This window comes from Doryrhamphus excisus, chromosome 21 (assembly GCF_030265055.1).
Source record: "Doryrhamphus excisus isolate RoL2022-K1 chromosome 21, RoL_Dexc_1.0, whole genome shotgun sequence".
NCBI lineage: Eukaryota > Metazoa > Chordata > Actinopteri > Syngnathiformes > Syngnathidae > Doryrhamphus > Doryrhamphus excisus.
Window position 1 is genome coordinate 5,844,855 of NC_080486.1, and position 14,978 is coordinate 5,859,832.

At 39.1% G+C, this 14,978-nt stretch overlaps 2 protein-coding genes across 2 annotated transcripts in view; both read left to right on the forward strand.

The window, feature by feature from the left end:
- LOC131109145 (collagen alpha-1(XXII) chain-like) overlaps window positions 1-7,432 on the forward strand; it is a 60,026-nt gene extending 52,594 nt beyond the window's left edge. The window contains exons 19-20 of the mRNA XM_058060809.1: window positions 314-391; window positions 463-7,432. Of these exons, the coding sequence (XP_057916792.1) occupies window positions 314-391; window positions 463-650 (266 nt within the window). The 3' untranslated portion in view covers window positions 651-7,432. The remainder of the gene's footprint in view (window positions 1-313; window positions 392-462) is intronic.
- A 1,239-nt stretch (window positions 7,433-8,671) lies between these two features.
- LOC131109146 (C-C chemokine receptor type 4-like) lies at window positions 8,672-14,182 on the forward strand. The gene is made up of 2 exons (XM_058060810.1): window positions 8,672-8,850; window positions 13,330-14,182. The coding sequence occupies exons 1-2, from the start codon at window positions 8,672-8,674 to the stop codon at window positions 14,180-14,182; spliced, it is 1,032 nt and encodes a 343-aa protein (XP_057916793.1).
- Window positions 14,183-14,978: the final 796 nt, after the last annotated feature.

Sequence of the window (14,978 nt, forward strand, 5' to 3'; positions counted from 1 at the left end):
TCACAGCTAGGAGACCAGGGTTCAATTCCACCCTCGGGGAGTCTCTGTGGGGAGTTTGCATGTTCTTTCCGTGCATGCGTGGGTTTTCTCCGGGTACTCCGGTTTCCTCCCACATTCCAAAAACATGCTAGGTTGAATGAATATGAAAATGAATAAAAATGAATGAATGAATTTGAATGCATTTGTCACAAAGAAGGTTGTTGGGGGAAATGTAAACATCAGAGACATTTATCTCCATAATTAATACATAAAAATGAACTAGACTAGGGGGAAAACAACAAATGTTGACGTTTACTGTTCACTATGACCCTAGGTGATATCGGGCCGAGAGGGTTCAAGGGCAGCAAAGGAGAAGGTCATCAGGGACGTCCAGGACCACCCGGACAGCCAGGTATGCAAAAAACACCTTTTGTGCATATATTGTACATGAATCCCAGTACCAGAAGTCCTTTTCCTCCAAAGGGGCTCGAGGTCCTTCTGGCTTTGATGGAGTCGGCCAGCCTGGAAACCAAGGAATACCTGGAGAACCAGGACCCCCTGGAGATCCGGGTAAAAGGGGTCACCCGGGGATACCGGGGGTATGTGACCTATCCATGTGTTATCAGACGTACAACCTCAGGGAACATTACAGCAAAGGACCCAATATCTGATGGCATCCACGGCAGTCACGGACAGAGGTGCTACTCGCTTCCAGAGACGATGTACTGTATCACTGATTCATGTGTGACTGTTGACTCCTGCCCAAGCACAGCAGCACTGGAGGCAGACATAACCTCATATGTTGGGTCAAACTGAAATGGGTTCCACATGATTCATAGTTATGAAATTGGTGGTCATAACATCAGCAGAGAGCGATACGGTATACTGGGTTTATTTTAAATAACATGGTTCCAGTTGCCATAAAAAAAATAGTAGCACCAATGTAATTAGAACTTATTTATGTTGGTTTTTGTACGCCAAGAATGAATATTTGTCGATGACAATTAGGATGTAAGATGATGATGTAAATCTATATACCTCTACTCCAGTGGTTCCCAAACTTTTTACAGTCGTGTACTTGAAGCCATATACATTCTAATCCTGCACACTTAAAAAAATGTTGTTTTGTTATTTGTTCATATAATGCACACAGAGCAATGAACAACATCATGCTCTGTGTCCTTGAGGCCATGAGGCGTTAAGGCGCACTCATAATTGTCAGGCTCTAATTGTTGTGCCAAAAATAACGCCTGATAACTAATTCGTGTCATTAATTAAGGTATGCTCTGACGTTGGCTATGACGACAGATGACAGCAGAGTGTGCCCCCCCCGCCCCCACACAGTCACACAGTGTCTGATGCTCTACTATAACTTTATACTGACCTGAACACACCAACAGCAGTACAATTCCAACACCATATACTGTATGCATCTCCAACTCCAAACAAACACATCTCAAGTCCATTCATCATTGCATCGACACTTCCTCATTATCACTGGGCAGACCACAAGATGCGTTCACAGACACGCCGAACATCACAACAACGTCTTTATTTTTTGCGTGTATTTGTGAGCTAAATAAATAGAAATGCAAAGAGAAACAATAAGTGAATATTCCTATCACTCACTTTCTAACTCTTAATGCTGCATTTAAGTATGCTTGGAAATCTCACCATTCACTCAAAACAGTGTCCTTGAACACAACTTCTCATTGCTCATAATAACAAGCTTAAAGTCTGGTGTAAATATTCTGCTATTAAAGAAACCAGGTTAGGTAAGGTGGGTAAAATAGATTTTTCAGACGTATGTGTTGATTGATTGATTTAATTTACAGTTAATTTGTAACTGTTAATATGTACAAATATTTTTCTAATTTTGCCCCATTATTTATCCTCTTTTAAATGAAATACAGTAAAAAATACAGTACTATTGCAGATATATTGTGATGTGGTGATCACGATTAATTAATTTGATGACCACAATTAATCTTGATTAAAAATTTTTTTTGACCAGTCTCAGTAAATAAATACAGTAAAACTGTGCCTATTTCAGACATGTTGTGATATGGGGATTAATCACCATTAATTAATTTGATAACTGTGATTAATCTTGATAAAAATTTAAGATTTGACAAGTCTCAGTAAATAAACAGTAAAACTGGGCCTATTTGAGACATGTTGTGACATGGGGATTAATCACCATTAATTAATTTGATAACTGTGATTAATCTGATAAAAATTTAAGATATGACAAGTCTCAATAAATAAACAGTAAAACTGGGCCTATTTGAGACATGTTGTGACATGGGGATTAATCACCATTAATTAATTTGATAACTGTGATTAATCTTGATAAAATTTAAGATTTGACAAGTCTCAGTAAATAAACAGTAAAACTGGGCCTATTTGAGACATGTTGTGACATGGGGATTAATCACCATTAATTAATTTGATAACTGTGATTAATCTGATAAAAATTTAAGATATGACAAGTCTCAATAAATAAACAGTAAAACTGGGCCTATTTGAGACATGTTGTGACATGGGGATTAATCACCATTAATTAATTTGATAACTGTGATTAATCTTGATAAAATTTAAGATTTGACAAGTCTCAGTAAATAAACAGTAAAACTGGGCCTATTTGAGACATGTTGTGACATGGGGATTAATCACCATTAATTAATTTGATAACCTTGATTAATCTTGATAAAAATGTAAGATTTGATAAGTCTTAGTAAATAAACAGTAAAACTGGGCCAATTTGAGACGTGTTGTGACATGGTTAATCATGATTAATTAATTAGATGACCCCAATCAATCTTGATTAAAAAATAGAGGGTTCGTTTGTCGTTAAGGTCCCAGTTCATTAAGGAAATGGAAAAACCACAACACCCCCACTCCCAAATAAAAACGAAATAAACCAAAAAATACGGACCTCACCTAGATAATAGGATCTAGGTAATTACATCTATTTCCCTTTTTTGTACAACTAATTATATTTGGATTGGAGGCCTGTTGGGGGCTGACGTTTGCTTTGCTAATTACTTTTAGCAAAGACTCATGTTGATGCTTATCTGATTCTTGATCACGTAATACACCGCATTTCATCACACGAGGGTCGTGGGCATGCTGGTGCCCATCCCATCAGCTGTCTCCGGGCGACAGGCGGGCTACACCCTGGACTGGTCGCCAGCCAATCACAGGGCACATGTAGACTAATAACCATTCACACCACACTCACATTCGCCAATTAACCTAGCATGTTTTTGGAATGTGGGAGGAAACCGGAGTACCCGGAGAAAATCCACGCATGCACGGGGAGAACATGCAAACTCCACACGAAATACCCAAGCGGGGAATCAAATCCCGATCTGCAAAAAGCAATTTTTAAAAGAAATTCAAACACCATGAGCACATAATCGGACATCGTCCTTGTGTGGCTGCAGGGCTTATGAATGATGTTAATTGTCGATATCGAACTCCTTACCGAAAATGGAAGTGATCCCCATCACAAATCCTATTATTGTTGAGATTTTAATTCAAGGACAAGTCCAACCTACTGCTGTTGAATGTTGCGTCTATTTATTTTAGATTTGTAATGTAGTTAGACAATACTTCAAATTTAAAGTCAATACAGTGTCAATATTGCTTATATCAATATTTTTTTTCAAGATTGTTGATTTGCCTTTGATTTGTTTATGTAAATACACTATATACTTATGTAGATGTATTTTTTTTCATCAACAATTCAACCCACAGTAGCAAATATCACAAATAAGCGAGCAGTCAGAGACCAGCATATGTTAGCCCATAATTGCATAACATTGCAGAGTCAGTCCATTCCAATGCAGCAGAGCAAATTAATTGTAGGGTAGCCTTTTTGTTACCAGTGCAGCAAACATTTTTCATGCATATTTATGATAATTTCCCCTATAATTTATAGAACATTGCAGTAATGATAGCCTGTGAAGAGTCCATCCTATTAAAGTTTTATTGCTTGTTGTATACCATCTGCATTATAGCATAAAGAAAAGACTCGTTGGCGAACATGAGTGGCTGGTGCCATTTTGTTAGTTCAGGACAATCAGTTTTTGGCATCATCAGTTCAGTAAAGACAAGCAGATTAATTCCAGTCTATGACTTTTTCTATTGTTTTAGCTGTGTTTATTGTTATGATTGGCTGTCTGCATTAGTGATGAGCATAAACTAAAGTTCCATGATCTACTATCGGGGAAAAAGGTTCCCAAACATTTTGCAATCTTATACCCAGTCACACATTTAACCCAAAGTCATTGGCCAATCATTTTTATGCATGAGTTTGGTTTAGTTCCGTATATTTCGGAGACTCCAAGCCATTTAGGACATTATTCTTGCATAATCCTTCCACTGTTTTAAAAGAGTGAATTCAGATAAGCTCAGTCATTTTCAGCTATTTCAGATTCCAGGTAGCTGGATTTAGCAAGAAAAAAGATGTTGCCGGAATTAAATGAGCTCCAGACAGAAAGATACAGCGACAGACATAGGCAGAAAAAAAACATTTTACGCAATGAGCAGGACATTTCGCTCCAACTGGGATGGTACTTTGCCAATTAGTTGCAGATTAAAGATGGTTTCCTTGTCAGAATTGGCTTCTCTCTCCGTTTCCCTCTGAAAAGTGGTTTATTATTCCGTGTATGGCGGAGACAAACATCAGCACAAAACTGTCATTTGGAACCTTGACAAATGCCTTGTGGGATAACAAACGTAACAAGCGCCTCTCCCCAGGGTTCACACTTCAGGAAGCCGGGTTCTAAACTGTTGTTTTTCTCTTTCATATGATACATTTCGACTTGTCAGACTTTAAGTTGGCAAGTTCCAAGGTTTTCCCTAAAGAATAGGAAGCTGTGTTGTGGTTATTCAAGTCACAAATATGACTTTTTGTATGCATAAGGCAAACACTTCAGCTGAACTGAACTGTTTTTGAGTGGTTACTTTTACTTTATTACTTTGTCATTTACTGTGTACCCTACTCGGATAGTCGATTCACTTGTCGCAAAGCTCATTGGCAACAGGTTCAGCAGCTGGACATGCTCAGTAGACATTGTAAGTCAGGAAATTCGAGTCTTCGCAGAGTAACTGTGAGTCCCTGAAAATCAAGTCTTCGTCCAGCACTCGTGAGTGCTGTGAAAATCGAATCTTTTTCAAGTACCCATGAGTCATGAAAGTCGCGTCTTGAGCACTCATGAGTCAGTGAAACTTAAATCTTAGTCAAGCACCCGTGAGTGACGGAAACTTGAATCTTCATCAAATACCCGAGTAAGTCAAACTCGATTCTACATTGACCACTACGAGTCAGAGAAACTTGAGTCATCGTCCATACAAAGCTCGTCTTCTCTGAGTACCGACGACTGTGTAAAGGAGTCCTTGTTGAGTACTTGTGAATCAGTTAAACTTGAGTCTTCATTGAGCACACCAAGTCCGAAAAACTAATGTGCAACACGTTCAGCAGTTGTAGATGCTCATCAAGCACCTTGAGTCAGGAAATTCGAGTATTTTCAAAGTAACCGTGAGTCACTGGAATTCGAGTTTTCGTCACGTACCCATGACTCAGTAACACTTGAGTCCTTGTTGAGTACTTGTGAATCAGTGAAATGTGAGTCTTCGTCGAAAACACCGAGTCTATGAAACTTATATGCAACACGTTCAGCAGCTATGGATACTCAGCCAGTACTGTGAGTCAGTGAAATTGGAGTCTTCATCAAGCACTCGTGAGTCATTGAAACCCGAGGGTTTTGTCTGAGGGTACCTGAGGGTACTTGTCAAGCACCCACAAGTCATTGAAATTCATGACAGTGACACTCGAGTCTTCGTTGATCACCTATGAGTGAGTGAAACTTGAGTGTTCGTCAAGCACCCGTCAGTCAGTAAAACTCAAGTCTTCACCGAGCACTTGTGAGTCAATGAAAACTAAGTCTTTATCGATGACTAGTCAGTCAGTGAAACTCGAGTCTTCATCTAGCACCCATAAGGCAGTGAAACTCAAGTCTTCTTCGAGTGCTCAAGAGTCAGCGAAACTTGAAACCCATGAGTCTTTGCCGAGTACCCATAACATAGTAAAATCAGAGTCTATGTTGAGTACTTGTGAATCAGTGATATTTGAGTCTTTATCCAGCACATGCAAGTCAGTGAAACTCGAGTCTTTGTCAAAACCCCACCAGTCAGTGAAAATTGACTCTTCATGTAGCACCCATCAGTCAGTGAAACCTGAGTCTTCTACACATTAGTCAGTGAACACTCGTAAGTCAATCAGACTGGAGTCTTCGTCAGATACCCAAGTAAGATAAACTTGATTTTATGTCTAGCATCTGCAAGTCAGAGAAACTCGAGTCTTCGTGTGAGTCAGTGAAATGCCAGTCTTCGTCAAGTACCCATGATTCAGTAAAACTCGAGTCTTCATCAACCACTCATGAATCAGTGAATGTAGAGTCTTCGTCAATCACACATACAGTATGTCTGTAAAACTCGTGTTTTTCTCAGTGAACAGTATCAGACAATAATCAGTAACAATATCAACAAAATAATACAATTGATGGGTTGAGTGAGCTGCCACTCAAAAGTTCAGAGGTGGCGAACGCATTCAGGCTAACAAAATTTCCGATCATTAATAATTACAAAATATGCGCATCTGATAAAAATTATGAAAGTGTGCAGGAGACTAATGAGTAGCATTTACCCAACTCCCACTTATGATTGTATCCTGGAATGGTGTGTATCAGTCAAATTGCAACAAACTACACTTTGTAATGAACGCTGGCTTTGTCATGATTGTAGTAGCCAGCCAACCAGTAAAAGGGGCTAAGGAGCGGAAGGATAAATTGAAGCCCCGATTTGAGGATATGCAGCTCATGGGTAGATATTGAACAAATATTTAGCCCTGGCAAAATGACCCAAAAAAAATATTGGAAACTCAATAATACAAAAACAATATACTTGTGATATTAAATAATAATAGTCCGGATGTTATGGCCCCGACATTAAAAAATGCAATTTCACTATACTGGAAAACCAATATATGTGTTTTATTATCTGAGTTGTTGATTGTGGTCCATTTCTTAGTGGGTCAGGCTGGACACCTCTTGTCTAAAGTGTTTGTGCTAATGCTGTATACAAATACTGTTGCATACTAAATGATCCACATTTATTTCCAAAAGTATAATAATATAAAATTTATCTTCCATGTTTGTTGTTTTTGTTTTTTTCATTAATTGTACACTGTGAGTTTGAAAGCTGGAATAGTTTTTTGATATCTTTGGATTGTTTTTTCAATACTGGTAGTGCAATGACGTGATCCATTTTTATGTTTGTAGCTGTCAAATCTAAGTAGCAGAAGTACTTTCACAAATCCGATCTATTTATAATATATCCTGACGAGATTCTAAGTATTATTTATCGAAATTGTATATCTGTAAAAGGTGGGTGAGCTGTATATGTTTTGAAGACTTGCATTCCAGTTTTTTTTGTAATGTATTTCATATGAAAATAAAGATGATTGACATTAAACATGAAAACGTTTGGATCAGATCATTTTCAGATGGATTTTTAATGGAAAACAACCAAAATGAAAGGAAAGGTATCCAAAACTGTGGTGAGACCAGCCATGTTGTTTGGTCTAGAGACAGTGCCACTGAGGAAAAAACAGGAAGCAGAACTGGAGGTAGCAGAGATGAGGATGCTGAGGTTCTCATTGGGAGTGACCAGGATGGATAGGATCAGGAACGAGTACATCAGAATATATTGTTAGAAGGATGCTGTGTATAGAGCTGCCAGGTAGGAGGCGTAGAGGAAGACCAAATAGGAGGTTTATGGATGTAGTGAAGGAGGACATGAGGGTAGTTGGTGTGAGAGAGACAGATGCAGAAGACAGGATTGGATGGAGGAGATTGATTTGCTGTGGCAACGCCTGAAGGGAAAAGCCCAAAGAGAAAGAAGAAGATTTTTAATGGAAAATGCAAAGCCATTACGATGGCTTCTGGTCCGAACAGCTTGACTGTTGCAACCATAATACATGGATTCCATGCACTGTTCTTGGAGGAGAAGAGGATGTTATCCTTCCAGTCTAGCCTGGGACAGTATTGTAGGTAGGTAGGCCTGCAAGACAACTACAGGGATCAAAGTAAGCCCTTTATTGTATTACTCTTTCATTTAATTCATGTATTTAATATGTTAATTACAGATGGTCCTCCACAGTGGTGCACATTTGTCACAATTAAATGTTAAAGAACATAAAACAAATGTAAATATTTGTGTTGTTTGTGTTTGGAACGAAGGACCACCTGTACTGCATTTTACAGGTCCTTCATATGTTCTGTGTACAGTATGAGTGACTTTGGAGTCATAATCCGAGGACCACTCAGCTGTGATTGACTATTTACAAGAGGGTCCAGCGTCTGCGTCTGCAGGCTTAAAACAGCATGCTTCCTTCCCCTTAGTGGCTGATTTATCATGGAGTGACTTGAACTCAGTGTGAGTCAGCTCGCCCTCAGAGTCAGACAACAAGGACGAGGCCAGGCGGTAAGTCAGCTCTCGTTTGCGAGATATGGAAAAACTATATTAAGAAAATATTACATCCAGTTGTTTAGATATATACAGTTGTAGATATATACAAATGCAAAAGCTGTTTGGATAACCTTTCTGACATTTTAGGTCAAAGATGCAAACGACCACATCGGATTACGAGTATGATAACTACAGTGATGAACCAGCCACACTGGTAGCGCCGTGCAGTTCAGACGGTGACAACTATGTGGGAGCTCAGCTGTCCATCCTTTACTACTTCATGTTTCTCTTCAGCCTCATTGGCAATGGACTGGTGCTGGTTATCATCTACAGGTGAGTGAGCCTTCAGACAAAATGAAGACGGTGAGATCATAGAGAACCAGTAAGACCGTTGAACTGCTATCTTTTCAAATACAACTCATAACGTCCCAATAAGACATTTTGGGGTAGCTATTACTGTCCATTAGGGTACAAATGTGCACTGATGGAGCTCAATGGACATTATTTCATTGGAGGGTTTTCCCAGCACTCCAAAGTCTTCATTTTGTTTTTATTCAGCCATTCAGAGGTGGACTTGCTGGTGTGTTTTGGATCATTGTCCTGCTGCAGAACCCAAGTTGGTTTAAGCTTGAGGTCATGAACAGATGGCCGGATGCTCTCTTTCAGGATTTTTTGGTAGACAGCAGAATTCACGGTTCCATGGTTCCTTACAGGTCCTGAAGTAAAACAGCCTGAGACCGTCACACTACTACCACCATATTTTACCGTTGGTATGGTGTTCTTTTTATGAAATGCGGTGTTACTTTTACACCAGATATAATGGGTGACACCTTCCAAAATGTTGGTTCCATGGTTCCTTACAAGTCCTGAAGTAAAACAGCCTGAGACCATCACACTACCACCACTATATTTTACTGTTGGTATGGTGTTCTTTTTATGAAATGCGGTGTTACTTTTATGCCAGATGTAATAGAACACACCTTCCAAAATGTTGGTTCCGTGGTTCCTTAGAGGCCCTGAAGTAAAACAGCCTGAGACCATCACACTACCACCACCATATTTTACTGTTATTATGGTGTTCTTTTTATGAAATGCGGTGTTACTTTTATGCCAGATGTAATGGGACACACCTTCCAAAATGTTGGTTCCATGGTTCCTTACAGGCCCTGAAGTAAAACAGCCTCAGACCATCACACTACTACCACCATATTTTACTGTTGTTATGGTGTTCTTTTTATGAAATGTGGTGTTACTTTTACACCAGATGTAATGGGACACACCTTCCAAAATGTTGGTTCCATGGTTCCTTTCAGGTCCTGAAGTAAAACAGCCTGAGACCATCACACTACCACCACCATATTTTACTGTTGGTATTGTGTTCTTTTCATGAAATGCGGTGTTACTTTTATGCCAGATGTAATAGAACACACCTTCCAAAATGTTGGTTCCATGGTTCCTTACAGGCCCTGAAGTAAAACAGCCTGAGACCATCACACTACCACCACCATATTTTACTGTTATTATGGTGTTCTTTTTATGAAATGCGGTGTTACTTTTATGCCAGATGTAATGGGACACACCTTCCAAAATGTTGGTTCCATGGTTCCTTACAGGCCCTGAAGTAAAACAGCCTCAGACCATCACACTACTACCACCATATTTTACTGTTGTTATGGTGTTCTTTTTATGAAATGTGGTGTTACTTTTACGCCAGATGTAATGGGACACACCTTCCAAAATGTTGGTTCCATGGTTCCTTACAGGTCCTGAAGTAAAACAGCCTGAGACCATCACACTACCACCACCATATTTTACTGTTGGTATGGTGTTCTTATTATGAAATGCGGTGTTACTTTTACGCCACATGTAATGGGTGACACCTTCCAAAATGTAGGTTCCATGGTTCCTTACAGGTCCTGAAGTAAAACAGCCTGAGACCATCACACTACCACCACCATATTTTACTGTTGGTAGGGTGTTCTTATTATGAAATGCAGTGTTACTTTTACGCCAGATGTAATGAGACACACACCTTCCAAAATGTTAACTTCTGTCTCATCAGACCACAGACCACCTTTTCCCAAAGGTCTTGGTGACCATCAAGATGTTTTCTGGCAAAATGTAGGAAGGCTAAATGTCCTTTTGGTCTTGGAACTCTGCCATGCAGGTCGTTTTTGCCCAGGGTCTTTCTTATGGAAGAGTCACGAACACTGACTTTAACTGAGGCAAGTGAAGCATGCAGTTCTTTGGATGTTGTTGTGGGGTCTTTTGTGACCTCTTGGACGAGTCGTCGCTGCGTCTTGGGGTGACTTTGGTTGGCCGGCCACTCCTGGGAACGTTCACCATTGTTCCATGTTTTTGCCATTTTTGGATAATGGCTCTCACTGTGGTTCACTAGAGTCCCAAAGCTTTAGAAATGCTGTTTAACCTTTTGCAGACTGATATGTTACAATTAATCTCAGTTAAGTTTTAACCGGGGGTTTCCATTTAAAAACTGTATTTTGTGTTCAGTTTTGTTGTCATTGACTAATATTTAAATGTGTTTCATGATCTGAAACATGTCACAAACATGCAAAAAAAAAAGAAAAAAAGAAATCAGAGCAGCATTGTATGTACTTTTCCCGTCTTTTTTCCATCTAGGCTCACAGTTTTCAAGCCGTCATGACACGTTACTTTCAAGCTATGAGTTCATTAGCCCTAATCGGTGCTGGTCCATTCCAAACTAGCCCTTGTAGTTCACGTTTACCCTTGTCAGGATAGAAAAGACACACCGGCAGCAAACATTGAATAATGAATACGTCCTTTAATTCGGTGCCTTCAAGGACACACTTCGTATAGCTACAGTATACAGTAATCTCTCGCCACTTCAAGTTTTGACTTTCACGGCTTCACTCACTTTGATGGTTGTGTTATTAGTTTTATTATTTTTAGTAATTTATTAACTTTTTGACTGGCTATTTTGACAGATTTTTCGAGGCTATATGGCTATATAAACATGGAGCCGACAAAAGGAAAGATTAGACTGCTGTCTTTCATCAGAAAAAAAAAAAATCATTCTTTTAGTCATCAGCAGTAGAACACATGTAGGTAAATTTCAGGAAAAGATCAATTCCCAATATAAAACTTCATGCACGAAAGACTCCTTTCTGTTCGTCTACTTCCTCTTTGTTGACAGGGTTTTTGAAAATGTCAATGATCCATGCCGAGCTCTTATCAGATGCATTTCTGCCAACTAGTGGACGCTTTTATGGCTTAAAATGGCTGTAAATTTACATCCATTTGTGTGCAGTTGCATCATCAACCCCGTCTTTTGCCTCTGGCACCAAAAACGCAAAAATATGTATCAATCTTTGGTATTGAATGAGTTAATAGTTTATTTAATTATTAAATTATTCATTAAATGCCTTGCATTTTTGATGATGTGATATGAAATACACTACAACAGTACAGTACACTACAGATTTTCAAACATAGGCTATATTCAATTACGACTCATTGCTGTTTTGAGGTTGAGTACGGTCTATTATAAGTAAACATATATACATATTTAAGTAAATTTCGCATATTTGTAGCCTAATTGAAGCATTTTTAAGAATGAAAATGGCAAAAATGACCAGAAATAGAAACATAAGGCATCCAGATGACATTGTTTTCTTTAGTTATCAATAATGTAACATTGATGAGACAATAGTCACCAGATGATTCCATATTATGTCTTTTTTGTCTTATTATATCCACTATATTGAGTAATAGGAGTGCTAGTCATTATGGGGTGTTCTGTCATGGCAAAAAGAATGTTTAAAAAAACATATTTGGAAGGTCAATAATAGGTTTTCATTAGAAAATATGTTGTTTCTAAATCAGGAAATTTGTAGAACTTCTCTTATCACAGTTGGGTCTGGTAACAATTAACAGCAATAAAGGAGGGACTACTATCACGGCAACATCGAGGTGGATTATTCATTCATTCATTTGTTTTCGACCACTTATCCTCACGAGGGTCGCGCGGGTGCTGGAGCCTATCTCAGCTGTCTTCGGGCGAGAGGCGGGGCACACCCTGGACTGGTCGCCAGCCAATCACAGGGCACATATAGACAAACAACCATTCACACTCACATTCATACCTATGGACAATTTGGAGTCGCCAATTAACCTAGCATGTTTTTGGAATGTGGGAGGAAACCGGAGTACCCGGAGAAAACCCACACATGCACGGGGAGAACATGCAAACTCCACACAGAGATGGCCGAGAGTGGAATCAATCTCGGATCTCCTAGCTGTGTGGCCTACGCGTTAACCCCTCAACCGCCGTGCAGCCTTCTCCTGAAACCACAATTTAAAAAAAAATCAAAAACACATATTCTAGAATCAATAAACATACCAGGATTTTTTTAAGCTAATTTTGTTTAACTTGGGCAAGCATCAGGCAGAAGTGGTTGGAGTTACTGCTTCCTGGTGAACATGCGCCAATATGAAATTTGTTGCTGAACTCCGACACATTTCCAATGTTAACTTGGTCTTGTTGAAGAGTCAGAAGAGCAAGCTGGAAGTAACAATTTCTCAGTGTCCGAACTGTGTTTCTTTTGTGTAAGTAATCCGCAAAATGAAGTTCGGCAGCTGTCCAGAAGTCCTCAGGAGTCCTTGGAGTGGGCTCGAGGGAGGGCCAGTGGTGACATATATTAAACAGAGTCTTTGAGCGGGAGGCAGGAAATCCATGGGTGGATTCAATACATTCTAAAATAGCTGTGGACTGATTTATAGAGATTGCGTACAAAATGTCCTAAAATCAGTGAGTAACTGATTTCTTCACAGGTTTGAGAAGATGACCACGGTTACCAACATCTTGCTGTTGAACCTGGTGATGTCGTCGCTCATCTTCGTAAGCAGCCTACCCTTCCTGGGAATCTACATGCAGATGTCCAACTGGATCTTTGGCCAAGCCGTGTGCAAGATAGTCGGCACAGTCTACTACCTGGGTTTCTACAGTTCTGTTCTCTTTCTTACTCTTCTGTCATTTGACCGCCACCTTGTTGTTGTTCACTCCTTGAGTACATCTCGGATGAGGAACCAGAGCTACGCGGTGGCCTCCTGCTTTGTGGTGTGGTTGGTCAGCGGACTGGCGTGCGTTAAGCCCATGATTCTCCACACGACTTTCATCAGTTATGTTGACAACAACACGTACTGTCAAGAATATCCAGGTGACTTGGCTTTCATTGATGTGTCTCAGCTGAGGATATCTGGGTTTTACATCCAGCTTTTCCTTTTCTTTCTCTTCCCCCTGACGGTTATTGTTTACTCCTATGTTAGTATTGCCCTCACCGTCGTCTCATCTAAATTGGTTACCAAGTTCAGAACTGTCAGGCTGATATTCATCATTGTACTGCTGTTTTTTATTTGCTGGACCCCGTTTAATGTCGTACTACTGACGCATGATGAATCCCAAGATTGTGAGCAAGCCCAGAAAAGGAGCTATGCGCTTCACGTAACGCGCAACTTTACTTACATCTACTTTTGTATCAGTCCCATCTTTTATACTTTTGTTGGGAAAAGATTCCAGACTTATTTCAGACAGCTGATAGTGAAACACTTCCCGCAGTTAAAGAAGCACTGCAGAAGCTCCCAAAACAGTAGAACTAATATTTCCACAAAAAGTACACCATACTAGTCTGAAAATGCATTGTTTATGGTTGAAATTATATTCAACAACCCACCTACATTAGGAACCCAGTAAAGATAAGACATGATTTGTTATTATTACTTTTTGTGCTAGTTTGGATTTTTGCTCAGTACATTTTAGTTTTGAGTTCTGAGTTAGCGTCAAAGCTTGTTTGATAAAACCGATAAACACACTCACACTTTTTAATGAGCTGATCTAAAAAAAAACTTTTTCTACATACAGACCCGACCGTGATAAGTGAATCTCCGCAAAGTAGGATTCCCTATTTGTTAAAGTTTTTCATAAAATCTGTTTACAAGCTTCTAAATTTGGCTTGTGATATTATTAGAGTCCTCAAGACATTAAATAACACCCCTATAGCAACCTTTACACTGGTATTACCCAATATAGTAGACATAATAATATTAAGAAGAAGAGAAAATAGGTTCTGGACAGTACTTCCTGTTGTGGCTATTGTTTCATCAATATAACAATACTGACACCTAGTGGCCAGTGTAGAATACAACATCTTCCAAATGCTTGTAAATGCTTCATTTAAGCAAAACATACATAAGACTTGCTTAATTTTTTTTAAATTATTATTATTATTTTTTTACTAATAATAGGCCTCAGATTTTTCTAAAAACATGATATAGTAAAGTTGAAAATTTCAAATTCTTTTTTTGGGGCTTTTTAACAGACAATTCCACTTTTTTTAGAGGAGCTGGATTTTACCCATCATCCACAATCATGTGTGTTATAAAGATATAAAAACAGATTGAAAAGGCTCCATTTACATATAATT

What these genes read in the sequence shown, in the direction of transcription:
- LOC131109146 (XM_058060810.1), top strand. Translation starts at nt 8,672, where the DNA reads ATGCAAACGACCACATCGGATTACGAGTATGATAACTACAGTGATGAA. An exon ending in GTGCTGGTTATCATCTACAG is followed by an intron (nt 8,851 to 13,329) that starts GTGAGTGAGCCT and finishes ATTTCTTCACAG; the next exon opens with GTTTGAGAAGATGACCACGG.